This window comes from Pimephales promelas, chromosome 5, assembly GCF_988280905.1.
Source record: "Pimephales promelas chromosome 5, fPimPro1.hap1.1, whole genome shotgun sequence".
NCBI classification, from domain to species: Eukaryota; Metazoa; Chordata; class Actinopteri; order Cypriniformes; family Leuciscidae; genus Pimephales; species Pimephales promelas.
Genome location: NC_142773.1, coordinates 41,134,527 through 41,162,322, shown reverse-complemented (window position 1 = coordinate 41,162,322; position 27,796 = coordinate 41,134,527). Strand labels below are relative to the sequence as shown.

The 27,796-nt window shown below is 35.8% G+C and overlaps 2 protein-coding genes across 2 annotated transcripts; both read right to left on the bottom strand.

The window, feature by feature from the left end:
- Positions 1 to 288: 288 nt before the first annotated feature.
- abhd8a (abhydrolase domain containing 8a) lies at positions 289 to 18,826 on the bottom strand. Its single transcript, XM_039649030.2, has 5 exons — positions 18,461 to 18,826; positions 7,760 to 8,524; positions 6,811 to 6,981; positions 5,047 to 5,263; positions 289 to 2,131 (listed from the first exon to the last, which is right to left on the bottom strand). The coding sequence occupies exons 2-5, from the start codon at positions 8,509 to 8,511 to the stop codon at positions 1,880 to 1,882; spliced, it is 1,392 nt and encodes a 463-aa protein (XP_039504964.1). The 5' UTR covers positions 8,512 to 8,524; positions 18,461 to 18,826; the 3' UTR covers positions 289 to 1,879.
- Positions 18,827 to 20,532: 1,706 nt separating this feature from the next.
- LOC120460983 (cathepsin Z) lies at positions 20,533 to 26,939 on the bottom strand. Its single transcript, XM_039649052.2, has 6 exons — positions 26,779 to 26,939; positions 25,066 to 25,229; positions 24,807 to 24,986; positions 24,445 to 24,595; positions 21,873 to 22,038; positions 20,533 to 21,192 (listed from the first exon to the last, which is right to left on the bottom strand). The coding sequence occupies exons 1-6, from the start codon at positions 26,907 to 26,909 to the stop codon at positions 21,079 to 21,081; spliced, it is 906 nt and encodes a 301-aa protein (XP_039504986.2). The 5' UTR covers positions 26,910 to 26,939; the 3' UTR covers positions 20,533 to 21,078.
- Between the last annotated feature and the right edge of the window lie 857 nt (positions 26,940 to 27,796).

The window sequence follows — 27,796 nt, the reverse complement described above, 5'->3', positions numbered from 1 at the left end:
ACTCCAAGCGATGGATTTGCTTTATAAGGAAGACGTGTTAAAATGTGTTGATTTCAGTATTAGTACTTGTATATCGCATAATATGAACGCGGACTCTGTACAATTGTCCTTTAAAGTCAACATGAAAGCGACCCTTTTATTATAAAACACTTGTGCACAATTTGTGCATGTTATTTTAAAGCAAAATCTGGTCGTATGACATATGAAACACAAATATATGTATTAATATTGAAGTGAAATGGGTTGCAAACAGGGCTTGTCACACATACTGTCACTTAAAAACAACTGTGTTTACGTGAATACTCGGCATCATTTTGTGTGTATTTGACTGTTTAAGTGCAATAAGCAACAAAATATAACTCAATTTAGTACTTTAGAAGTATATTTTTTAATATTATGTCATAATTTGGCTGCAGGAAAATTAGGCTGCTGTCACTTTAAGACCTGACACACAAATTCATTACACATACTGTCACTTAAAAACAAACTAACTGTGTTTACGTGAATACTCGCCAAGACGGGCATCATTTTGTGTGTATTTGACTGTTTAAGTGCAATAAGCAACGAAACATAACTCAATTTAGTACTTTAGAAGTATATTTTTAATATTATCTCATAATTTGGCTGCAGGAATATTAGGCTGCTGTCACTTTAAAACCTGACACACAAATCCATTACACATACTGTCACTTAAAAACAAACTAACTGTGTTTACGTGAATACTCGCCAAGACGGGCATCATTTTGTGTGTATTTGACTGTTTAAGTGCAATAAGCAACAAAATATAACTCAATTTAGTACTTTAGAAGTATATTTTTAGTATTATCTCACAATTTGGCTGCAGGAATATTAGGCTGCTGTCACTTTAAGACCTGACGCACATATCCATTACACATACGTTTTTTCTCTCAACTGTTACATTCACTTAAACATAATTGACTGTGTTTACATGAAGACTGGCATTTTGACATTATTTTGTGTGTGTTTGACTATTTAAGTGCAATAAGTAACGAAATATAACTCAATTTAGTCCTGAGAGGCGTCTTTATGTGCCGGACTTTGGGGGTTTGCGCACAAAATCTGCTAGAATATGTAAAATTATACACAATCGCACAGGGAAATTCAAGCCTTATAACAGCAACAATATTCACCCGGAGCAAATTAATCGGGTGAGTGAGGAGAGGCGGGGTTGTGTGTCACTCGCCGTCTTAGAGACACGAGAGAAAGCGCAGCTAGCATTGGAAGCATTTCAGATATTTCAATACGGATATGTATCGAAAAATCAATGTTTGACAACACTACATAGCACTTACAGTAGTTTATCATTTCAGATGCCTTTTAATAAGACTACTGAAATTGAAAAATGTATATATTATATATAATATTCAACCCGCCAAAGTGTCTAATAGAACGAAGGGACTGCGTTACACGCCACTGATGCAAACAACCGCATTTGTTCATGTCAAGCCCAGGTTACAAATATTTCATGTTGACTTTAAACACTCTCTTGATTTGGATTGCAATAGTTTTTTCTCATAGTTCAGTCCCACCTGGACAACAACGCTTGAACACACTTTGATTTCGGACATCCAGTCCTTTTGTTTAGACAGCACAAGAAGGAAAGATATTGTCCAAAGGTAGCAGAGAGACACAAAGGCATCGTGATGTCATAAACCACCATCATTGGTTTAAATCAGCTGCTTCTTTTTTCCCCCTCATTCTCACCGAGAGTCTCTTTGAACATGTGATTCTTTCTCACCCCCGTCTCGACACCCGCTAGGACCATCTGACCAAAAATCAGCTCTCAGCCAAGGTGACGGTTTGAGCCTGCCATCAACAGCCTTCTGATTGCTTTACCCCAAAAACGTCAATCATCAGGTTACTTGTTAAGGGGCTTGTTGACCTTGGGAGTCCCTGTGATGTTGCCGTTGGCGACACTGAGCGTCTGGACGGGCGTGGCGTTGTTGGCTGCTGTCTGGTCGGCTGTTACCTTGGTAACCGTGTTCTTTTTGGAATTGTCAGGTTCCCAGAGGAAGAACTCATGCAAGAGAGTGTTGACCGTTTCTGGGCATTCCATCATCACCATGTGACTGCCTTCCTCGATCACTTTCAGGAATGCAAACAAGAGGATCTGAAATAAATAAATAAATATTTATTTTCTAAAGTATTATATTATGTGTTTATTATAGTGCAGAATATTATATTACAGGATGTATTTTTGAAACATTTACATACCTTACAAAAATATATTTTTATAATCGATTTATATAGATGTTATTTTAATGTAATAAAGAAATAAAAAAAATCTATATTATATTTAAAAATAAATAAACGCGCATGCGTACACACACAAACATATATATAGACATGTATTTGTAAATGTTTATGTAAATAATGCATTTATAAAATTAACATTTTAATGTATATGTATATAGAATTCTAATTTCTAATGAATAAATAATACAATTAAATAATAGTATAATAATTTATTACAATAAAAAACGAAATAATGTAAATTATATGTAAATGACAATTTAAATAGTAAAATATTTTTTAAATGTATTTTGTCAATTTTATTTGAGTATAATAAAGACATTTAAAAATAAATATCTGCTATTAAATTTGTTTAAAAATAAATACACACATTATATATATATATATATGTATATAAATATATAATAGATATGTGTTTTTAAATGTGTATGTAAATAATGTATAATGCGTATCTTATTTCTAATAATGAATAAAGATGGCTTTTCCATCTGAAGTCTTCATATATACATACATATACTGTATATTAGTTACATATAAACTATCAAAAATATTTAAATTATATATAATATCAATTATTAAACTAATGTTAATCTTGTTATTTTTTTTGTCTTATGCTTTGAGCTAATTTTCTTCTTTTTTTTTTCATTTGCGTCCCTGCAGGAAGTCCTAACTGACGTCAGCAGAGTTCAGTGAGCAGCACAATGAGACGCCATTGTTTGATTCAGAGCACATCTGCATGAGGACACGTGTAACGCTCCTCTACTCATGAACAGCCCATTACAGCACAGAGACACTCTTGTGTTGAAGAGTCATGAGTGAGCCAACATCACCCCTCCAGAGGACACACACGGGCTGCAAGCAAAGGCTAAGTCACACACTATTCATCCTCCAGAGAATGCAAGATTATATTTGTGTGAGTCTCAAAAAAAAAAAAAATGTTATGATAATATTTTACCACAAAATCAAAAATACAGGTTATAGAGTCACAGTAGGAATCACTGTGATTATTTATACACACCAAGTGTCAGCATTAGTGTTCAGCTTTAATGATGCAAAAACACACCTAGCTGTGCGATTGACTGTACAAATAGAGTCAACAAGAAATCAGGGGGCAGTTGCATAAACATAGCCATTATGTTAAGAAATAGAGTGTAACTGGATCCAGAAATATATTTCATTTTTCCCATAGGGAGGCAAGTTTAGTTAGATAGGTAATCTTCATTAAATATTGCTGTGATTTATAATTTAAAGAAAATAGGAAAATATCTAATTTTACATTTGAATTTGAGTTTCTTTATTTAAAGGGACAATGCACATTAATTAACATGAGAACAAGGTCCAACATGTAAATGTGCCAGATTTAGCCATACAGGCTAATTTTCATCTGCGGTCCCTAGCAGGTTAAAATTTAAAACAATAGCTATACAATAAAAATAAAAACATGATAAATACAAACACATTATTCTGTATGGCAACCAGGGCCTGAAATTAACACCCGACCACCTGCCAAATGCGGGTGAATTTTTCTATTGGCGGGTAACACTGTCAATCTACCTGCCACATTGGCAGGTAGGTAGCCAATGAGAATTGAGTGATTCATTAGGATTTTTACATTTCAACTAAGTCCGCCATTGCAATTGACTTTAACTAAAATGTGGCGGCACATTACTGAGGTAAAGAGGCCAGCTGAAACAAACAGCCAACAAAACGATGAGGATGAGAAAAAGAAAAGTAAAAGAAGACATTTTAATATAAAGTGGACAATTGGCGGCAATGGCAAGGTTCGTGAGCGGCTGATTTATGACAGCGTCAGCGACTGTTGTTTCGTAACTTTCATGCGATCAGAAGAAGACGAAGCCCTTTCTGACTACGTTTGGATGTGCGAGTATTAAACTGTTGGTGAGATGGGATGAGATAATGTAACGCTGACGTAGGCTACAGTACAATGACAGTTGCACAGATGTGTGTGCGTGTGTAACTGTGCATGTTGGGAGTTGGGAACCAGTGAGAAAATATCTGGTACCCGGTAACTTTACCAGTAATAACAATATTAATTGAGTTCATAGTTCCTGAATGCTGTAACTAAAGCTGTCAGGATCTGTCTACGTGACTAAATCAGCCGTCAACACAGCCGCGTGTGATTTGTTTACTTACGAGCTGCGGTAGGCTATGTCTATCTGTTGAGTATATGCTATAGTATAGCCTGTATATATGTTGTGTGAGTGTCAAAATCAATGAACAAAAAGATTTTTTTTAAATGTATGTTCTTAGAGTTATTATTATTATTACTTGGCAGCACTTAAATGTGTATTCTTACAAGTGAAAGAACAATATTGTGAAATTCCCGGGGTTTTTTTTTTTTTTAAAGGAATTTCACAATATTGTTCTTTTTACGAGCCATTTTTTGGCTGAGGCAAAATATGAGGCAAAAAAAAAAAAAGAAAAAAAGTGGCTGGTAAAAAGTCTCTGTGGCAGGTGAATTTTTAAATCCACCTGCCACAGTGGCCGGTGGTCGAAAAAGTTAATTTCAGGCCCTGATGGCAACATATTAGATTAGTTAATAACCAATGTTTTATGGATTTGGAAAATGATTTGATCATTTCTTTCATTTTGTTTATGAGTTGAATTATGACCTGGACATGTTCTCAAACTGCTGAAACCACCAGCAAAAATCATGCATTGTGTGCACAGTAGCAGTATGTGATTTGTGACGCAGCCACACAAAAAAAACTCAACCGCAGCACAATGAAAATACATTTGATGTGCACGAACCTCTGCCATCCGCTGATCCTCTTCAATTGGAACAAACTTGTCGTACATGCCGTGCACCAGCAGAATGGGTACGGTCAGCTCGGCGTGGTACACTTCATCCCCCTCGGGCCAGTACTGACCGCTCATCATCGCTCGCAGGACGAACGGGGAGACGTTAAACGCGTTTCCCTCTTTCAAGAGCTGCTTCTCTTTAGCACCCTGCCTGGCGAAACCAGCTCTGTGTGGAAAACACAAGAACACACATGCTTTAAACAGCCACCGAAGAAGTCATTACAGAAACCATGACATGCTGGAAAGTGGTGGTGTTTTGTTTTTCTCCTTCTCCCTTTCTCTTGTTTTTCATTTTCCTTATTACATCTTTGATTATTACTACTGCTTTATATGTATAATATATACATAATGAGCATTGTTATACACACAGGTGAAACTCCAAAAATTAGAATATCGTGCAAAAGTTCATTTATTTCAGTAATTCAACTTAAAAGGTGAAACTAATGTATTATATAGACTCATTACATGCAAAGTGAGATATTTCAAGCCTTTATTTGTTATAATTTTGATGCTTACAGCTTATGAAAACCCCCAAATCAAAATATCATATAGAATTATTATACTTAATATCACGCAAAAGTTCAATTATTTCAGTAATTCAACTTAAAAGGTGAAACTAATCTATTATATAGACTCAATACATGCAAAGAGATATTTCAAGCCTTTATTTGTTATAATTTTGATGCTTACAGCTTATGAAACCCCCAAAATCAAAATATCATATAGAATTATTATGCTTAATATCACGCAAAAGTTCAATTATTTCAGTAATTCAACTTAAAAGGTGAAACTAATCTATTATATAGACTCAATACATGCAAAGAGATATTTCAAGCCTTTATTTGTTATAATTTTGATGCTTACAGCTTATGAAACCCCCAAAATCAAAATATCATATAGAATTATTATGCTTAATATCACACAAAAGTTCATTTATTTCAGTAATTCAACTTAAAAGGTGAAACTAATATATTATATAGACTCAATACATGCAAAGAGATATTTCAAGCCTTTATTTGTTATAATTTTGATGCTTACAGCTTATGAAACCCCCAAAATCAAAATATTATATAGAATTATTATGCTTAATATCGCACAAAAGTTAATTTATTTCTGTAATTCAACTTAAAAAGTGAAACTAATATATTTTATATAGACTCATTACATGCAAAGTGAGATATTTCAAGCATTTATTTGTCTTAATTTTGATGCTTACAGCTTATGAAACCCCCAAAGTCCAAATTATTATATAGAATTATTATACTTAATATCGCGCAAAAGTTAATTTATTTTAGTAATTCAACTTAAAAGGTGAAACTAATATATTATATAGACTCATTACATGCAAAGTGAGATATTTCAAGCCTTTGTTTGTTATAATTGTGATGATCATGGCTTACAGATATTAAAACCCCTAATTCAAAATTAGAATATTGTGAAAAGGTTTTCATATCTGTAAGCCATAATCATCAAAATTATAACAAATAAAGGCTTGAAATATCTTATTTTGCATGTAATGAGTCTATATAATACATTAGTTTCACTTTTTAAGTTGAATTACTAAAATAAATGAACTTCAAAATGACAATTTTTCGAGTTTCACCTGTATATAATAAAGATGTACATAATTACACATACGTCCTATATTCTGTTTGTGTTTTGTTTTGATGGTCTCGTCTCTAACTGTGCTTTGATAAATAGAAGGTGTGTTACTTGAGGAAGCTCCAGGCGAGGCACGGGGACAGACAGTGCAGGACACAGGAGGGCAGCTGGAAGATGGAGCACAGACTCGGTTCCAGCGCTGTCGGGCCGCCTCCGTTGATCATCACCACCTTATGCACCTGCTCCGGATACTCGTGTGCCAGGAACGTACAGAACGACACCCTTCACAGGGACAAAACGGTGCAATAATTGCTCATGAAAACATGCCAGGAACAAACCACAGGCTTTTGTGAATTATTATAGAACTATTCAGTTTAAAGGAGTAGTTCACTTTTAAAAAAAAAAAACTTTTGCTGATAATTTACTCACCCCCATGTCATCCAAGATGTCCATGTCTTTCTTTCTTCAGTCGAAAAGAAATTAAGGTTTTTGATGAAAACATTCCAGGATTTTCTCCATATAATGGACTTCAATGGGGTCCAAACGGTTCAAGGTCCAAATGAGAGTTTCAGTGCAGCTTCAAACGGTCAATAAGAGTCTTATCTATTTAAAAAAAAAAATGAACAAATCTTTTTACGAGTCATTTCGTTGAATGAACCAAATGACTCGAAAAAAGATTCGTTCATTTTGATGAACGAGTTCGAACAGGAGAGTCACATTTGTGCTTATAAAACTTAAACTTTTGTATTTATTTTTTAAACGACCGCTCGTTTGGCTAGATAAGACCCTTATTCATCGTCTGGTGTCGTTTAAAGCCCTTTGAAGCTGCACTGAAACTCTCATTTGGACCTTGAACCGTTTGGTGCGTCCATTATATTGATAATCCTGGAATGTTTTCATCAAAAACCTTAATTTCTTTACGACTGAAGAAAGAATCACATGGACATCTTGGATGACATGGGGGTGAGTAAATTATCAGTTTTTTTTAAAAAGTGAACTACTCCTTGAATGATCTTTTAACCAGCGGTGTGTGTACGTTGGGTAGAAAGGCGGTGCCTACCCGTATGAGTGACCAATGAGGATGTTCCGTTTTCTGGCATATCTCTTGAATATGGCGCGCAGGTCCTCCGCGAGTGCGTAGAAGGTGTACGCCGCCGCGATCTGAGGAGCAATGCTGGCGCCGTGACCCGCCAAATCAGGAGCGACGACCTCGTAACCCAACCGAGAGAAGAAGTCCAGCTGCCTCCCCCAGATGTCCAGCGAGCCGCCCACGCCGTGGATGAAGAACAGCGCCACGTCCGAATGCGTTCCCTTACAGCTGCTGATGCATCGCTGCGTGTCGATCATCACGGTGCGCTTGGGTTTCCGTCGCCTGCGTCTGGGCGGAGGTGCTGGTTTCTGCTGGTCAGAGATGAGAAGAGCTGGAGCGGGTTTGGGGTCCGGCGAGGACGGTGCAGTGGTGTAATCCGACAGCTCCACCTCCACCGTGCTGCACTGCTCCACGTCTCCGTTCTGGCACTGCAGGATCTCGGAGTGGAGGACATCTCCCAGGTTCTCGATCACCAGCTGGCCGTTGCGGTACACCGTGATCTTGCGCTTGCAGTGGACGCTGCTGCTCGGCTCTGGTTGTTCGTCTGCGGTTGCGGGACGTTCGGGGAGAATGTGGCGCACGCGAAGAACCCGGCCTGGCTTCACCTCCACAAACTCGAATCCATCAGCGGGCTTGCCGTCGGATGATTCGACTGGCAAAACAACGCTGGTCGTCTTTCCCCACAGACAGCAGAAGATGCTCTCGGTGATGCTGGTCAACATGTCGCTGGTTTACCTGAAGACACAATTACAATTACAACCAGGGCTTGAACCCCACCTAAGACTAGGGCTGGGTAAAAATATCGATTCATCAATGCATTGCAATTTTTTGCTTCTCAATTCAATATCGATTCATCAAATCCTATGAATCGATTCAGCCATCCAGGCCAGTGGCGGCGCTGTGGGCTACACTCTAGTGAGAGCGTTCAGCGTTGTGCAAGTCGCGCTTTAGCCCTTAGCGAAACAGCGCGATGACGGACAGCAGCTGCACTCCGTTCAAGCCTGATTCAAGACTGCACCGCCAACATTAAAAGCCGACGTTTGGGCTCATTTTGGATTCCACTGTAAGCCGGGAACTATGGAAGCTTGTTTCCGCCACAGAATGGAAAATAAAAAAGGTAATTGCGACTTTTTATCTCACAATTCGGACTTTTTTTTTCTCACAATTGGGAGTTTACCTCTCGCAATTCTGACTTTATTTCTCAGAATTGCAAGATATAAAGTCACAATTGCGTGATATAAAGTCGCAATTGGGTGTTATAAAGTCAGAAATGCGTGATATAAAGTCAGAATTGCGAGATATAAAGTCACAATTGTGAGATATAAAGTCACAATTGCGAGATATAAAGTCACAATTGCGTGATATAAAGTCGCAATTGGGTGTTATAAAGTCAGAAATGCGTGATATAAAGTCAGAATTGCGTGATATAAAGTCAGAATTGCGTGATATAAAGTCAGAAATGCGTGATATAAAGTCAGAAATGCGTGATATAAAGTCAGAATTGCGTGATATAAAGTCAGAAATGCGAGATATAAAGTCAGAATTGCGTGATATAAAGTCAGAATTGCGTGATATAAAGTCAGAATTGCGTGATATAAAGTCAGAATTGCGTGATATAAAGTCAGAATTGCGTGATATAAAGTCAGAAATGCGTGATATAAAGTCAGAATTGCGTGATATAAAGTCAGAAATGCATGATATAAAGTCTATGAGATATAAACTTCTGAAAGGGAAAAAGGTTAGTATTTTTTTCCCCCTTAGAATTGGCCTGATAACTCGCAATTGCTGTTAAGTGTGATCAGCTATTAAGTGTTATTGTTTACAAAATTATAATTAGAATATAATATTGCACTTTTTTGAGTATGCACATTTTGTGCTTCTGTTTACATTTCTTTTATAACTTGAATGTATAGGAAGAAAGAAATATACTTTCTACTACTTAGTTACTTGCACTTTAGAGGTGTTGTTAAAGCACTGTACTGTTGTGTTTGAATTCAACACATACAATATTGTACATTTTATTCTGCTGAATAAACCATGACAGGAAACAAATATGCTGGGGTCAATTTGTTCTTTAACATTGGTAAAACTGCGCACATTATTTAAAAATATACTCAGGCACTTAATTACTTGTGTATTTACTTATTATTGAATCGATATCGAAGCTAAAAAGTCAATATTGAATCGAAATCGAATCGAATCGAAGCCTCAAGAATTGAAATCGAATCGAATTGTGAAATACCTAACAATACCCAGCCCTACCTAAGACCAAAATGAACCTTTGGTCTAGTCGACCGTTCTCTGAGATTTGTTTTCATGATAATCGAATGTAAAGAGTTTTATCTCTAAAAACTTTAGTGTATAATGCTTGTATTTAATAAGTAAAAAGAAATAGCTAGTTAATACCGCTAACAAGGCTCAAAATAGCCCCACACTAACACAGTAACATAATGAGGGTCCCTACATGCAAAATGAAGCATTGAGAACTTTGTAAGTGTACAGACCGTTTAATAGACCCCTTTTGCACCGACGTCACAGTTACGTCACGGCGCTAGCTGGAGGCAAAACAAAGTGAAAACTAGAGCCCGACCGATAAAGGATTTTGAAGGCCGATACCGATACAAAAATTTTTGGTTTTAAAATCTGATATTCCGATATATCGGCCGATTTATTATTATTTTTTTTTTTCAGAAACACGCAAAAAAACATGAACAGATTTCCCTAACATTATTTATTTGTAGCTATTTATGAGTTTTAACTAAAATAATTAATAAAAATAGTAGTAAAGAATGATTTTATTTTTCAGAATGTTTTGTGAATCCAGAATCCTGTTTGTTTTCATTATCGTTCATTGTAATAACTCAGATTTTACATTTGACCCTTGTATCGCTTTCAACAACTCATAGATGTCCTTCAATCGATCACCCACAATTTTTTCCTTGTTTCACTCAGAAGTAAAATGATCACATATTTTCTCTTCAGAACCGAAGGAACATTAAATCACAGGTCAAACCATTACCAGAGACGTTCTGGAGGAAACCAGTCCATGCTGTTCTGCTACCGATTTAACTTCCACCCAGTTTGGTGAGTTTAAGCCTTCCTAACATCATTTTAGCTCCTGTTGCACTAGTGCGGTGTAATTTGGTTATGGTGGATATTGTCGAAGCCTCCAGTGTTTGTGTGTGAGCTGCACAAAAGAAGTGCTGCATTGCTGTTCCTGCGAGCGACGGGACTGTATGACAGATGCTGTCAGCAAGGCTTTCACAAACACACCATGAAAAATGCAAACAACACTGCAGAGAAAGATCCAGAGAGGGGAAGAAACAAGATCTCTATCCTATTGTAAATGTTTCTCCTAAAAAGCAATGACATTAAATAGAGATAGAGTCTCCCCTAGAGTTTCAGAAAAGATCTCAACACAGTCAGCAATCAAAAGTCAGAAATCTCGATATGATTTCTCATCAAATTGCTGTTCACATACACTTTTCAGCTCTATACTCTTGCTATATGACAACTATTGACCGTTTTTTCATTATTTCTATGACTTTAAGAGGAAAAATCTGTGATAATTGCTACTCCATGCCACCAAACCAAGTATCAAATATCCTGAGCTTTAAACGAGCAACATCTGAGCACATAAAATCCTCTGAGAGTGTGAGATACTACAGAAGCAAGTATTAAAATGCACACACACTCACCCATGCAATTAATCGCAATAAAAGCAAGTTACAGTGGGAACAGAGCGAGCTGCATGTTGGAGTCCTCACATTGTGACCTAAACAAGGATCTAAAAATAGCCCGGGCTCTTCCAATGTGCTTCCCTTGGGAACTAATGGAGAGAGTATCATGTATTGAACGTCACTACGATAATACCTGCATGCAAATCAATACACCTATACAGCTGTGTTTGTTTCTTGGAAGTGAATGTGGTTCCTGAATCCTGAATGGGGAATATTTACAGCATCAAAACAGAAAGTAGACCTAGACCATCAGTATGTGCTGGACGCTTCCTAGATGAATGACGTACATAGACTCTGGGCTGTATTATAAGTGAGCATGATGCCGCAACGTAAAAAAATGTAGCATTTCGAGATTAAAGTCGAAACATTCCGAGATTAAAGTCGAATCATTCCGAGATTAAAGTCGAATCATTCCGAGATTAAAGTCATTTCGAGATTAAAGGTGAAACATTCCGAGATTAAAGTCAAAACATTCCGAGATTAAAGTCGAATCATTCCGAGATTAAAGTCATTTCGAGATTAAAGTCGAAACATTCCGAGATTAAAGTCGGAACATTCCGAGATTAAAGTCGGAACATTCCGAGATTAAAGGTGAATCGTTTCGAGATTAAAGTCATTTCGAGATTAAAGTCGAAACATTCCGAGATTAAAGGTGAATCGTTCCGAGATTAAAGTCATTTCGAGATTAAAGTCGAAACATTCCGAGATTAAAGGTGAATCGTTCCGAGATTAAAGTCGAAACATTCCGAGATTAAAGTCGAAACATTCCAAGATTAAAGTCGAAACATTCCGAGATTAAAGTCATTTCGAGATTAAAGTCGAAACATTCCGAGATTAAAGTCGAAACATTCCGAGATTAAAGGTGAATCGTTCCGAGATTAAAGTCATTTCGAGATTAAAGTCGAAACATTCCGAGATTAAAGTCGAAACATTCCGAGATTAAAGTCATTTCGAGATTAAAGTCGAAACATTCCGAGATTAAAGTCGAAACATTCCGAGATTAAAGGTGAAACATTCCGAGATTAAAGTCGAAACATTCCGAGATTAAAGTCGAAACATTCCGAGATTAAAGTCGAAACATTCCGAGATTAAAGTCATTTCGAGATTAAAGTCGGAACATTCCGAGATTAAAGTCGAAACATTCCGAGATTAAAGTCATTTCGAGATTAAAGTCGAAACATTCCGAGATTAAAGTCGAAACATTCCGAGATTAAAGTCATTTCGAGATTAAAGTCGAAACATTCCGAGATTAAAGGTGAAACATTCCGAGATTAAAGTCGAAACATTCCAAGATTAAAGTCGGAACATTCCGAGATTAAAGTCGAAACATTCCGAGATTAAAGGTGAAACATTCCGAGATTAAAGTCGAAACATTCCGAGATTAAAGTCGAAACATTCCGAGATTAAAGTCATTTCGAGATTAAAGTCGAAACATTCCGAGATTAAAGTCGAAACATTCCGAGATTAAAGGTGAATCGTTCCGAGATTAAAGTCATTTCGAGATTAAAGTCCAAACATTCCGAGATTAAAGTCGAAACATTCTGATATTAAAGTCGAAACATTTCGAGATTAAAGTTGAAACATTCCGAGATTATTTTGTGTTGATCCATGGCATTTTGATTTCACAAGTGCTTTTCTTTACACACACACGCGCGTGTGCTCTGAGCCAGCGGACGTGCACTGTTATGAATGCACACACTTCTATGGAAGACTGTATTATCGTAATGTTTTGACTTCTCGAAACGTTTTGACTTTAATCTCGAAATGCAAGATTTACGTTACGTTTCAGGGCTTCCGTAGCTGATCGTGCTGAAATCACAGATGAAAATATTGCTATTTTGTAATGTATTTGTACTGAAAAAATAATTATGATTTTTTTTTTCTAGTAAATTAAATTGTGCATTGAAAAACGTTAAATTAAAACAATTTTCACTAAGAAATTGCTAGTAATGTAACAAATAATTACAAAGAAAGGGAAAGCAACACATTGAATTAAACATGAAACTGAAGTAGAAAGACTGAAATAGTGTTTTCTTGTTAAACATGCCACAATGTTAGCTATAACTGTATAATATATGTAAATATACAGAAAGGTTAATTATTTTCTGGTGCAAGACACTGAAACATACCTAGTATTTAAATGTAAACATGTATAAGTACGTAAAGGTGAATTATTTTCTAATTTAAAGAAATTGTAGCTGTAACTCATATTGCAAAATAATTTTGTGTGTAAATGTACAGAAAGATTCATTAGTTTATAGTGCAAGAGAATTGAAGCTATAGCAATAGTGTAATATGCAAATGTAATATTTACTATGTAAACATGCACAGAAAGAAATATTTTCTGCTGTAAAACAAATTATATAAATGTAAACATCTTGTTGTTTTTAAGCTTACATTTGTTGAAGTAGGTCTTGAGTAGGGTTGGGTATCGTTTGAATTTGAACGATTCTGATTCCGATTCTGATTCCTTGTTTCGATTCCAGTTCCCAACGATTCTCGATTCCGATTCTTTTAAGAGGCAGGGTCAAAAAAGTTTAGCTAACCTTGCTAACCAACGGTCTTTCTGAAGGAAATACTCCTTCTGTCACAAATACTCCTTTTGTCACAAATTTTGCATTTTGCCAAGATTTCGTTATTTTTAGAAAAGTGAAGCCACACTTTGGACCGCCGATGTAAGCTACTCATGTTCGACTCGCGCGGTTCTGCCAACACTTCCGGTAGACGCTTCTTCATTGGTGTTGTTCAGCGGTTTCTTCTTCCGCTCGGCGGACTGTGAATATCGAAACTAGGAATCGAAATTTTAACTTTTGAACGATTCCGGGAAAAATGAAAAGTCCCGGTTCCAATCGATACTCGATTCTCGATACCCAACCCTAGTCTTGAGTTATTTGTCCCTCCATGTTTTTACTGCTGTTTGCTAATATATTCACAGTCATCCTCTATATCCTCCGTCTCGCTCCTTGTCTTTCACAGCCCTATCAGTCAGCAGACAGCCGCTTCCACAAAGGAAGTGACACGTTTATGACAGGCCAAACTTCCTGTTCTACAGCCAGAGACATTTAATAAGTCCACATGCCCACTCAAACATATAGAAATTCAAATTAAAGACCACAAATAATAAAGCAACAAACATAACACATAACAGGATTGGTCAGGATTGCATCTCTTTCTGTCCTTCACCTGCTCGGTTTTTAGCAGATTCATCTTGAGGACTAATAACTAGTCTTCTGATTGGTATTTGATCGTCTATAAGTGACATATTGTGGTAGTTTTATTCTATGAGTAGTAATTTGTTTGTTTTTCAGGGTACAGAAGTAACGTAATGATGCAAAGACGTGCTCGAATCTCCCGCTGGAATCCACCAGTACCACTGGAATTAAAAACATTATTACAAGCTTACCGCTTTGAATCGAGCTACGGCAAGCAGAGAGTTATGTATTTGCTCAAATATGTATTTTGGATCATTTTTAACCCCAAAAAGAGCTATGGGCTGCAGCTTTAAAAAGATGCTGAAACATTAATGAAGAAGAGAAGACAGTGTAGGAGTGTTGGAGTGTGGCGGCTGCTATATTTTGACTATTTTTCATGAAGATAGTGTGGGAAAGTGCTGATATTTTGTATCTAATGCAATGACATCGTGCCGTTTTTAAGTGCTCAGATGTTGTTCGGGGTCAGATTTACAGTAGTAGTGCTGTCTCGGGTCTTTCCCGCATATGTAAAGACCGTCCGGGATCCTCTAGGAATTGCTGTTTTTGCTGGAGTGCTACTCTCAGCTTCTGCAGCGGTGAAAGTGTCGACTTCAGCACCTACGCTAAAATCAATGCCGCAGGCTGATCCTGCCATAGGACATCTCGTGTTACGCTATTATGCAATGAAGTTAGAGCTCTTTTTATTTATTTTTTTATTTTTAAGAAGATTGTGTTTGACCGTCGACAAGATCTCTGCCAGAGACATTTGTTTTTCAAACGCAGATTCTCTATTATTGCAAATGAGATGAAATTGAGTGTATTTATTTACAATTGACTAGAAAATTGTTTATTATTCATTGACTCTTTTGAGGTTTGAATGGCCAAATTCCATCTAATTAATCAATTTCGCAAGTAAAATAGGCAGCATTCCTTTCAGCATTGATGGTGCCTTTCCAGATGTGTAAGCTGCCCATGCCACACGCACTCATGCAACCCCATACCATCAGAGATGCAGGCTTCTGAACTGAGCGCTGAGAACAACTTGGGTTGTCCTTGTCCTCTTTAGTCCGGATGACATGGCGTCCCAGTTTTCCAAAAAGAACTTCAAATTTTGATTCGTCTGACCACAGAACAGTTTTCCACTTTACTAGAGTCCACTTTAAATGAGCCTTGGCCCAGAGAAAACGCCTGCGCTTCTGGTTCCCGTTTAGATATGGCTTCTTTTTTGACCTATAGAGCTTTAGCCGGCAACGGTGAATGGCACGGCGGATTGTGTTCACTGACAATGTTTTCTGGAAGTATTCTTGAGCCCATGTTGTGATTTCCATTACAGTAGCATTCCTGTGTGTGATGCAGTGCCGTCTAAGGGCCCGAAGATCACGGGCATTCAGTATGGTTTTCCGGCCTTGACCCTTACGCACAGAGATTGTTCCAGATTCTCTGAATCTTTGGATGATATTATGCACTGTTGATGATGATAACTTCAAACTCTTTGCAATTTTTCTCTGAGAAACTCCTTTCTGATATTGCTCCACTATTTTTTGCCTCAGCATTGGGGGAATTGGTGATCCTCTGCCCATCTTGACTTCTGAGAGACACTGCCACTCTGAGAGGCTCTTTTTATACCCAATCATGTTGCCAATTGACCTAATAAGTTGCAAATTGGTCCTCCAGCTGTTCCTTATATGTACATTTAACTTTTTCTGGCCTCTTATTGCTACCTGTCCCAACTTTTTTGGAATTTGTAGCTCTCATGAAATCCAAAAAGAGCCAATATTTGGCATGGCAATTCAAAATGTCTCACTTTCAACATTTGATATGTCATCTATGTTGTATTCTAAATATAATATTGAAATTTGAAACTTCCACATCATTTGTACAGTGTCCCAACTTTTATGGAATTGGGTTTGTATGTAGCATAGGGTTCTTTACTCAACTCCAAAGGACATTTTATGCTAAAAAAGGTTCTATAATGACAAGAACCCTTTTGGCACAAAGGCTATTATTCATTCATATATTACATTATTCTGCAACATTTTGTAGTTATTAAATTATTGTTTATTAAACTGTTGTAGCAACTTAATATCACATTTTAATCATGCTGATTTTTTAAGGAGAAAAACTGAAATGGCACTCCTCATGAGATATTGATTAATTACATTTTTTAACCACCATATCTTGAATTTTGTGATCATTCACATGCATTGCATTTTAGGGGTTCCAAATATTTAGCGCTTTAGAACCTTTAAAGGTTCTATATAGAACCTTTTCTTCTAAGAGTGTATCTCCTGTCTTTTAAAGTTATGCGAAAGCTTTGTGTGAGGCAAATGCCATAAGACGAGCTACAGAAGAGGTACAAGCGCTTTGAGGTTGAGCAGATGATGAATTATTTTTTGGTTTTTGGATGAACTCTTTCTTTAAACTGTAAGAAAATAACAGATAGCAAGTTCAGTATCGATGCAACAGGGAGATGGAGGAGGGAAACATCGATCTGCCAATTAGCTAATGATTCTCCAGCATCAGGTGCTGTTCACCACATCTCCACAGGGAACATCATTACGCATCAAGTTGCTCTGGAAAGGTCTATCTAAAGTATTATGATAGATATATTGAACACTGTTTACCCTTCAGTGAGCGAGCCATTTCTTTTGAACAATAATATATGAAGAGTTCAGATGCAAATTTGAAATTTTCTTCTAGAATGATCTTTTTTTTTATCAAGCTTGTATATTTAAGTTCAGTGATTTCACTTCAATGGCAATGATAATTACCTATTAATTGTTATTTAAGTGAAATTACTGAACTTAAATATACAAGTTTGATAAAAATCATCATTAAAGAAGAAAATTTCAAATGGCATTTAAAAGCTTTTGCATCTGAACTCTTCATATATTCATATATATATATATATATGTTCACATTGCAGGGTAATAAATAATAAAATCAAAAACCCACTTGCATGAATCAAAACTACAAGACGTTCAACTCTCAAAAGATTAATATCTTAGAATTGAAGTTTTATAACCTCTGACTATAGAAGATATTATATATTTTTTCTACCATTATTTTAAGCTCATCAGTCCCCTTTTATACCAATATTACGGGTTTATTTTGCTGCTCCTTGTGTATTCTGGTCATTTATGTTTTGACTTACTGCATATTACTGGGAATTTGATTGATTTTATTGAACGATGGTGGCGTATAATATTTCACATGAAAGAAACATTCGCACAGCAAATTCCTGCATGCATTGCCCCACATTTGCCGAGTGGGAGTGTGTTTTGGTGTGTCATCACTCAGTCTGCAATGCAGAGTTGGAGTGTGTAGGCAGTCACTAGGCAGGTTGTTGTACAGTATGCTGATTAGTAACCTACATTAAGAACAATATGTACAGTCAATTCAGCCAACTCGTTATCCAAAAGGGTTTAGTGTGTCATTGAAGCATGCTTAGAATGCAAGTCATTTCATTTTAATAAATGATGCACTGCAATGCATCAGCACAACCCCTGCCTCCAGTAACAATGATGCCTCATTAACCTTAGCATTTTTTTTGCAATTAATGCTAATATTGCATTGCATCCTTTCCATGCAAAACATGTACACATCAATGACATTGATTGATTGATTGGTTGCTGCGCAACGCATTGGTTTGCAAAACACACTGACTGCACACTTTAATATATAGACGATTAAATAGCAATGCAACCTTACGGAATGTGATTTTGAAATATGATTCTTACCTGTATCGATGTCTGTGAGACGAATCGGATTTGTAAGCGCGCTAAATTACGCACCACAATTTCTTGGAGGGTTTAAGATCTCTCGAAAACTATTCAAATAACCTGTTATTTAAATCGGATTCTGCAGAGGAGATGATTTGACATCTGCATTCTAATCTAGATTTAAGACATTCAAATCAAATGTAAGCAAACGCATTCGGGTGTAGTAGAGAGATAAAGATGCATGTTGATAAACCCGTTCCAGCGTCGGGGAACTGCTGCTCTCAGCATCTTCATCCTCATCCTCACTCCTGGGTTATTATCTAGCCCAGTGCCCTTGTTTTCTCCGGTGGTCGGAAACCATGTCTCGGTTCGTGTTCTGTTTGACTGACAGGAGGTGTAACGAACTAAAGGGCTTCCTGCAGTGAGTTCTGACCAATGCAGTGTCATCTAGTGCTGTTGCTATGCCCTGAAGAGAGAGAGCGCAAAGAGCTCCCCTATAGCACACACACATTAGTATGGAAGCTTGTTTCCGACACAGAATGAAAAATAAAAAAGGTAATTGCGACTTTTTACCTCACAATTCTGACTTTTTTTTTTCCCTCACAATTGCGAATTTACATCTCGCAATTCTGACGAGATATAGCCTTGCTAAACTCGCAAATTATCGAGAAACTCGCAATTATGTGTTATAAAGTCAAAATTGCGAGATATAAACTCGCAATTGTGAGAGTCAGAATTGTGAGATAAAAAGTCTCAATTCTGTCTTTTTTTTTCTCAGAATTGCGACTTTATCTCGCAATTGCGACTTTTTTTTCTTAGAATTGCGACTTTATTTCTTAGAATTGCGACTTTATATCTTGCAATTGCGACTTTATTTCTCAGAATTGCGACTTTATTTCTCAGAAGGAAGTACCGGCAGTCCTATTCCAAATATGTTTGATAGACAAAAAATTACACTCTAAAAAATACTGGGTTGTTTTAACCCAATTTTGGGTCAATATGGACAAACTGAAACATTGGGTTAAAAATGTAATTTAAAAAAATTAACCTAGTGGCTGGGTTTGTCCATATTTGACCCAAAATGGGGTTAAAACAACCCAGCATTTTTTAATCTAAATTTAAGCCTATACATGTAAATTCATAATATTAATACACTCTAAAAAAATGCTTGGTTGTTTTGACCCAATTTTGGGTCAAATATGGACAAACCCAAATGTTGGATTAAAAAATGCATATAAAAATAAATTTAACCCAACAGCTGGGTTTGTCCATATTTGATATAAGTTGTTTTTTAAAACAACCCAGCATTTTTTAGAGTGTAGGCAGCAGATTATGACAAAAAACACATGCAAAAAATTTCCCTAGGCCTATCTACTGACTTTTGGTCAGTGGTGTATATAAATATTGAAAACAATACGTATACTGTACGTAATATAAGAGCTGCATGATTCTGGACAAATTGAGAATCACGATTGTTTCGTTTCAAATAGAGATCGCGATTCTGAACCGACAACAGCTAGGCTAAACAAAACAAGTAGGCCTAATTTACTAGTTTCTGTCAATGTTAAATTCTGCATTCTATTTAAAATGTTTAATCAATTTAAATTAATTATATAAAAAATAAATAATTAAATAAAAATAAATGGTTTATCTCAATCATAAATATGTTAGCGTTTTGATACACTAAGTCATTTGTCGCCACCTACTGGTGGAACGATTTTAGCAGTATTTTTTTTTCCGTAGTAATAAGGCATATTTGTCCACCCCATATTTCCATGACTAATGCTTAGTTATTTTGTGTTTGTATCAATCGCTTTAACTTAAAATGTAGGCCTATTATTATTGTCTGTAATTCTTATTAGTCTGAATGATAATTCTAACTCAATTATTACTGTAATACAGCAATGACTTGAATTCACATTATTCAACCTTTTTCTGACCCCTTGCTTGATGTATAGAGATTGAACATGGACCCAAAGTACGGTTGCATTGTAAGTCTGGCATAAAATATATAACCACATCCATGTATTTACATACTTTATGATCTGTACATTGCAAAGCCATAAAAACCATTATTACAGAGTCACAAGTCAGAGTCATGTTTTATTTAACATTTACAACTTTTAAAATCTTTCTCTTTTTTGAGTGAAACGGACACCAGGGATTTGTTTAACAGGTTAGATTCACTCAATAAATGAAATAGGCAAAAAAAATATGAACAAAAATAATTGCCACCGCTAAAAGAGAACAGAATTTCTGTTACAATAATAATGCTGAAGTGTAATTATACAAAGAGTTCTGATTTATGATGTGCAATATTTAAAGCATTAAAGTGATCAACCTCTAACACTCTTGAAGTATTTGGCAAATGTAAGAAAGTGATTTGTATGAATTGCATCATGCATGGAAGCACTTAATTGCATATTATCATTTGCATTCGCTCTTACAGATTTGATTTAAGATTTTAAAATTATAATATGGCAGATCTCCCATGTTTGATATGACAACAACGAATTACATCCTAAACAATTAGTTGACATTAAAAAAACAACAACAATAGCAATTATAAACAACAGGTTGATTCATAGCTTCTGGTACCAGAGCCGTTCCAGTCTATGAGAGGAATTGCTCCAGATCTATGTAACGATTGGGTCTCCATACGCACAGTTGTGCTCAATGCCGAGATTGTACCAGTTGCCTTTCCCTCCTTTAAATGCACTGGTGACGATCCTGGCCCAGCCTGACTCTCCCTAAGAGAGAGACACACACACGACAAACCCAGTTTAATCACACACACATACGTATTGAACGTTCAGGACAAGGTTTATTAAATGCATGAAGCAGTTTCTCCTCACAGTATGTGATCCACGGATGAAAGAAAGTGGAAATGCACCATATGAGGGTGAGTAATTGATGACATAATTTTCATTTTTCTTTTATTTCTCTTTTCTTTAATCCACAGTGGGGTAAAGCTGAACAGGAGTGTGTTTACCCGTTCGATGCTTTATGAAACCCACTAGCCAGTCACGAGTCAAGACTCTGGTTGCAGTTTCACTTGTCGCCAGAGGGGGCGTAGTTCTGCAAAAACTCAAAGGCCGCGTCCGAAATCAAATACTTTCCTACTACTGTATATAGTATGCGAAAAACAGTATGCGAAAAATCATAGAATTGGAAAAACAGTAGGCGAAAAGTAGCTGGATGACCGTCAAGATCCTGAAGTGCGCATACGATGGACACTTGACTATCCCATGATCCCATATTTATTTAGTCGGATTTATTTAGTCGTCATGCAAACTAGGAACTCTCAACTTACGGGAAACACCGACTTGTTGAACTATGCTGATGACACTGGAATTTGCGACCATAGTTGGCTAACGATGCTTTCAGGAAACACAACCAAGGTCAGACCAAAGCCCTGTAATCTACTCACCCAGAAGTCGCCCCAGGAGTTTCTGACGACCCAGTATTCTGTCCCGTCCTCCGTGACGCCCCAGCCCGCCACTGAGATGATGTGATTTGGTATAGAGAGGATGTGAAACTCAGCAAAAACCCCTCCATCATACACCTCCAGGCCTTTAGTCGCCATTATTGCACAGCTACAACACAGAGAAACCCTTTCAGTCCAACTGCAAAGTTCATTCGTATTGACAAAGTCAAACTTACCATTATCTAATAAAACTGACCTAATAACTACCTTTGAACTAGACTGGTCCTGACTGTCCTTCTAACTAGTGGATCCGGTTCTAATGAACTTCCTTTCACTCTATCAACATCATATTATATATACCGTCATTTGTGTGTCCAGCATTTAGATTAATAATGACTTTTTGTTTTCACAGGGTCAAAGAAAAGTTGCTGTTAGTGTTTAGATTTAAAATACTTAAGCAAATACTTAAGAGTCTATGATTGGATCATCATTATTAGGATTCTATCATGTTTATGTTTAGCAACAGTTCTTCCAGCTCTAATCGATGGTTTCAAGCATAGTAGCTTTTCATTTCTTAAACACCCATGTAGGAAAACACATCATGATCATATTATAGGATGACAATGTCATGAAGCTTGTTTTCGTCACTGAATAAAAAAACATAATGGCAACTTTTTATCTCACAATTGCAAGATTTGTGAATTTGAGAATTGTGAGAAATAAAGTCGCAATTGCAAGATATAAAGTCACAATTATGAGAAATAAAGTCACAATTGTGAGATATAAAGTCGCAATTATGAGAAATAGTCGCAATTATGAGAAATAAAGTCACAATTGTGAGATATAAAGTCGCAATTATACGAAAATAAGTCGCAATTGCAAGATATAAAGTCGCAATTATGAGAAATATTCGCAATTGTGATATATAGTCGCAATTGTGAGATATAAAGTCGCAATTATGAGAAATAAAGTCGCAAATGTGAGATATAAAGTCGCAATTCTGAGAAATAAAGTCGCAATTGCAAGATATAAAGTCGCAATTATGAGAAATATTCGCAATTGTGATATATAGTCGCAATTGTGAGATATAAAGTCGCAATTATGAGAAATATTCGCAATTGTGATATATAGTCGCAATTGTGAGATATAAAGTCGCAATTATGAGAAATAAAGTCGCAAATGTGAGATATAAAGTCGCAATTCTGAGAAATAAAGTCGCAATTGCAAGATATAAAGTCGCAATTATGAGAAATAAAGTCGCAATTATGAGAGATAGAGTCGCAATTATGAGAAATAAAGTCGCAATTGCAAGATATAAAGTCGCAATTATGAGAAATAAAGTCACAATTATGAGAAATTAGGTCGCAATTGCGAGATATAAAGTCGCAATTATGAGAAATAGTCGCAATTGTGAGATATAAAGTCTCAATTCTGAGAAATAAAGTCGCAATTATGAGAAATAAAGTCACAATTGCAAGATATAAAGTCGCAATTATGAGAAATAAAGTCGCAATTATGAGAAATTAGGTCGCAATTGCGAGATATAAAGTCGCAATTATGAGAAATAAAGTCGCAATTGCAAGATATAAAGTCGCAATTATGAGAAATAAAGTCGCAATTATGAGAAATTAGGTCGCAAATGTGAGATATAAAGTCGCAATTCTGAGAAATAAAGTCGCAATTGCAAGATATAAAGTCGCAATTATGAGACATAAAGTCGCAATTATGAGAAATAAAGTCGCAATTGCGAGATATAAAGTCGCAATTATGAGAAATAGTCGCAATTGCGAGATATAAAGTCGCAATTATGAGAAATAGTCGCAATTGCGAGATATAAAGTCGAAATTATGAGATATAAAGTCGCAATTATGAGAAATAAAGTCGCAATTATGAGAAATAAAGTCGCAATTATGAGAAATTAGGTCGCAATTGCGAGATATAAAGTCGCAATTATGAGAAATAAAGTCGCAATTGTGATATATAAAGTCGCAATTATGAGAAATAAAGTCGCAATTGTGATATATAAAGTCGCAATTATGAGAAATAAAGTCGCAAATGGGAGATATAAAGTCGCAATTCTGAGAAATAAAATCACAATTGCGAGATATAAAGTCGCAATTATGAGAAATAAAGTCGCAATTGTGAGAAAAAAGACCGAATCAGTACATTTTATCTCACAATTCTGACTTTTTCTCACAATTGCGAGTTTATATCTCGAAATTCTGACTTTATAACCTCCAATTGCGACTTTATATCAATCAATTCTGACTTTATATCTCGCAATTCTGACTTTATAATATACAATTGCAACTTTATTTCACGCAAACTTTATTTTGTGAGAAAAAATCAGAATTGTGAGATAAAAACTAAAAAGTCACAATTACCTTTTTTATTTTTCATTATGTGGCGGAAACAAGCTTCCATAGAAGAGAGGGAATCACACGTAATTCAAATTTTAAAATATAACCCTAAACACACCATAAAACAAAAGGTCTAAATGTTCTTAAATCTGACATGTTCAAAACTCTTGAAATAGCTGTCAATTTAATTCTAAAATTCGGGGTGTAAAACTAGCCTTATTGGCCCATTTTTGTAGATCTCAGCCTTCATGTGGTCTCGTCCTGAGACGTCTCCGTAGTCTCCGACTTTCCACACGGTGTAGTTTTTAATTGTGGAGCAAGAACCGAAGAACGAGCATGTGCCACACTGATTAAACGAGTCACATTCTGCAAAACAAAAGTCCGAGTAGAGGAATAACACGTATATAACATTTAAATCCACGTACAGTACCTCACTGTTACAATGTGCATAATATACAAGAGTAATTAGTGCATGATAAACTGCAAGCTGAGCAAACGTTTTAATGCAAGTTGCATCAATATTACATTTGCATCTAAATGTTGTGATGATATAAACTGCTTTATATGCAACTCTTACTTTGATTCCGAGCTTGATAATTATTGCAGGTCTCATCAGGAATGCCCCGCTCATTTGCATATGCATAAACGCCCATATGATCTCCTCCATGGCAGGACCCGGCCCCTCCACAGTCGATCACGTTCTGCACTGACAGGTACGCAGAAGGCCACGCCCCTTTCCTCTTGATGTTAATGCGATCTGAATTAGGATGAGAGCACAAGACGTGTGTTTTTTCTCTGGTGTTCTTCATTCCTGTGCTCTGCTGTAGTGTTCTCACCTGCGAGTGCACTGGTGGAGCCCATGGCCCAGCATGAGCCGCAGTACTGAGGGATGTGTTGGTTGCGTGTGACGCTTACATAGTTTTTGCCATCAATGTTACGCCAGTCCCAGGAGGCAGGGAGATCAGAGACGTTTACATACTCATGAGGCCGGGGATACGTCCTAAAACATGCATGAAATATTACTATTATTACATCACCAGTGTCACATCAGTTCAATAAAAGACATTGCAGTTCCTTATACAAAACGTAATGTGACGGTACCGGGGTGACTGAAATACATTATGAGAATACAATATTCAAAATCGGAATACTCTGATGTACTATGTTGAATGCATATTAGAATGATTTCTGAAGGATCATGTGACACTGAAGACTAGGGTAATGATGCTGAAAATTCAGCTTTGCATCACTGAAATAAATTATATTGTAAAGTATATTTAAATAGGAAAACATTCTAAATTGTAATATTTTTTTCTGTATTTTTTATCAAGTAAATAAGCTTTGATGAGCAGAAGAGAATTCTTTAAAAAAACATTACAATACTGTGTGTGTGTATATATATATATATATATATATATATATATATATGAAGAGTTCAGATGCAAAAGCCTCTAAATGCCATTTGAAATTTTCTTCTTTAATGATGATTTTTATCAAACTTGTATATTTAAGTTCAGTAATTTCACTTAAATAACAATTAATAGGTAATTATCATTGCCATTTAAGTGAAATCACTGAACTTAAATATACAAGCTTGATAAAAATCATCATTAAAGAAGAAAATTTCAAATGGCATTTAGAGGCTTTTGCATCTGAACTCTTCATACATACATATATATATATATATATATATAGTCAAGTCACATTTATTTATATAGAGTTTATATATTTCTTCATAAATATTTATTGTCATTTGAAGTTTTTGAACTTGTTTTTAGATGTGTCAGAACTACATGAATGAGAAGACGTTCATTCTGATTTAATTAAGACAATTTGAGGATGGGTTGTTGATTATTTGATTGTATTCAAATGCAGCTTTTTTTAATTAGAGCTTTTTTACAATACAGATTGTTTAATTTGTGCTAATAACCAAGATTTAATTAGTGCTGTCAAATCAATTAATCAAACCTAACATAAAAGTTTGTAAATATGTGTATACATAGGCTATATTTACACACATGTATATATATAAATACACACACACACACGCATGCATACATTCATACATACATACGTGTACATATTTTTTAAAAATTATGTTAGATACTGTATGATTAATCGATTTGACAGCACTAATTAAATCTAGGTAATAAGAAAATAAGTGAATTTATGCTTAAAACAATAGCAAAACTTCTTGTTTAAAGCAAAAACTAAATTTTAGATATTTGTGCTGGAAAACAAGACAAAACTATTAAGTAAGAAAATAGTTTTCTTTTCTTTTTTTGCAGTGTGATTAGCCTACTTGTATATATATTTACATGCAGAATAATGGTATTGCCATTTTAGGCTAGATGTAACTGACATTTTATTGCCATGGTGGTATCACTGTGGTACATGTCTAAAAACATAGTATTACCATGGTATCCTAAAGTAGAGTAACGTTACGTGGATATTGCCATATCGCACTAAAATGGCTATAGTTTTGTATGTGGTTTCTTAGTGCAAGTACAACATGGATACAGACATGGAAACGAGAAATATTTCCATACTTTCTGAATGATGGTCTGTGATCCTTCATTGGTTTGTAACATGAATCTGATAGTTGCTGAACTTCAGTGAATCCTGTCGCGTGCACGAACAGCTCGAGCAGAAGTGAAAACCATAACACACCAGACGCCATGATGAATGTTTACATCTGAGTTTGACGCTCAGGAAGAGCGAAAACAAGACTCTTACCGCCCTCTACAGAACCGGAGAGAAAGTCCTCAGTTTAATCAGTCTATGCTATAAAAAATAAATCCCACTTAAATCTTAATTATTAACAAGTCATTTTTATGACGCAAAATTATGGTATGCTAGGTCGTAATTGTGAGAAACTATGACATTATCGAAATGGAATTGGCCTAAGTCGAAATGGACATAGGCTAAGCCTTCATTTTGACTTTTATTTAATTCACTTTTGAATTAAACGTTTTAATGTAGCCTGTACGTGAGCCTTCCATAATAACACACATACATCACAGTGACTGATGTGTGTGTTTACATCTGGAAGATGTATTTTTAAGAGTGTTTGCTCATCTGCAACATGTTTATAGGACGTTTCCTGTCAGATGTCAAATAGACGTTTAGAAGATGTCTTTAAGATGTAATGATTTAGAATGTATGTTAAACTGACATCTTAAAGATATCAGACGTTAGTAAACAGCAGATGCTTACCAGATGAAGGGATCTTTAACAGACATCGTTCAGGGGTGCAGGGGATACAACCCCAACAATTGATTGAGTAATTGTACAAAAAAATTTAATCATACAAATAATATCTTTTATTTATTTTTTTGTTTACTTCTCATCTATTCATTAATGCTGTGTTTTTGTATATATAAAGTAGTACTTTTGTATCCATATACCACACAATTCCTCAACTACACCATTAGCTTTTATGATACATTGCATTTATGCTCTAGTACTAGTCCTTCATTTCTGTGTAAACATTTTCGGATTTATGCTGGATTTTTATTTATTTATTTATATATTTATTTTTGACACATGAAGAATATATATATTTAT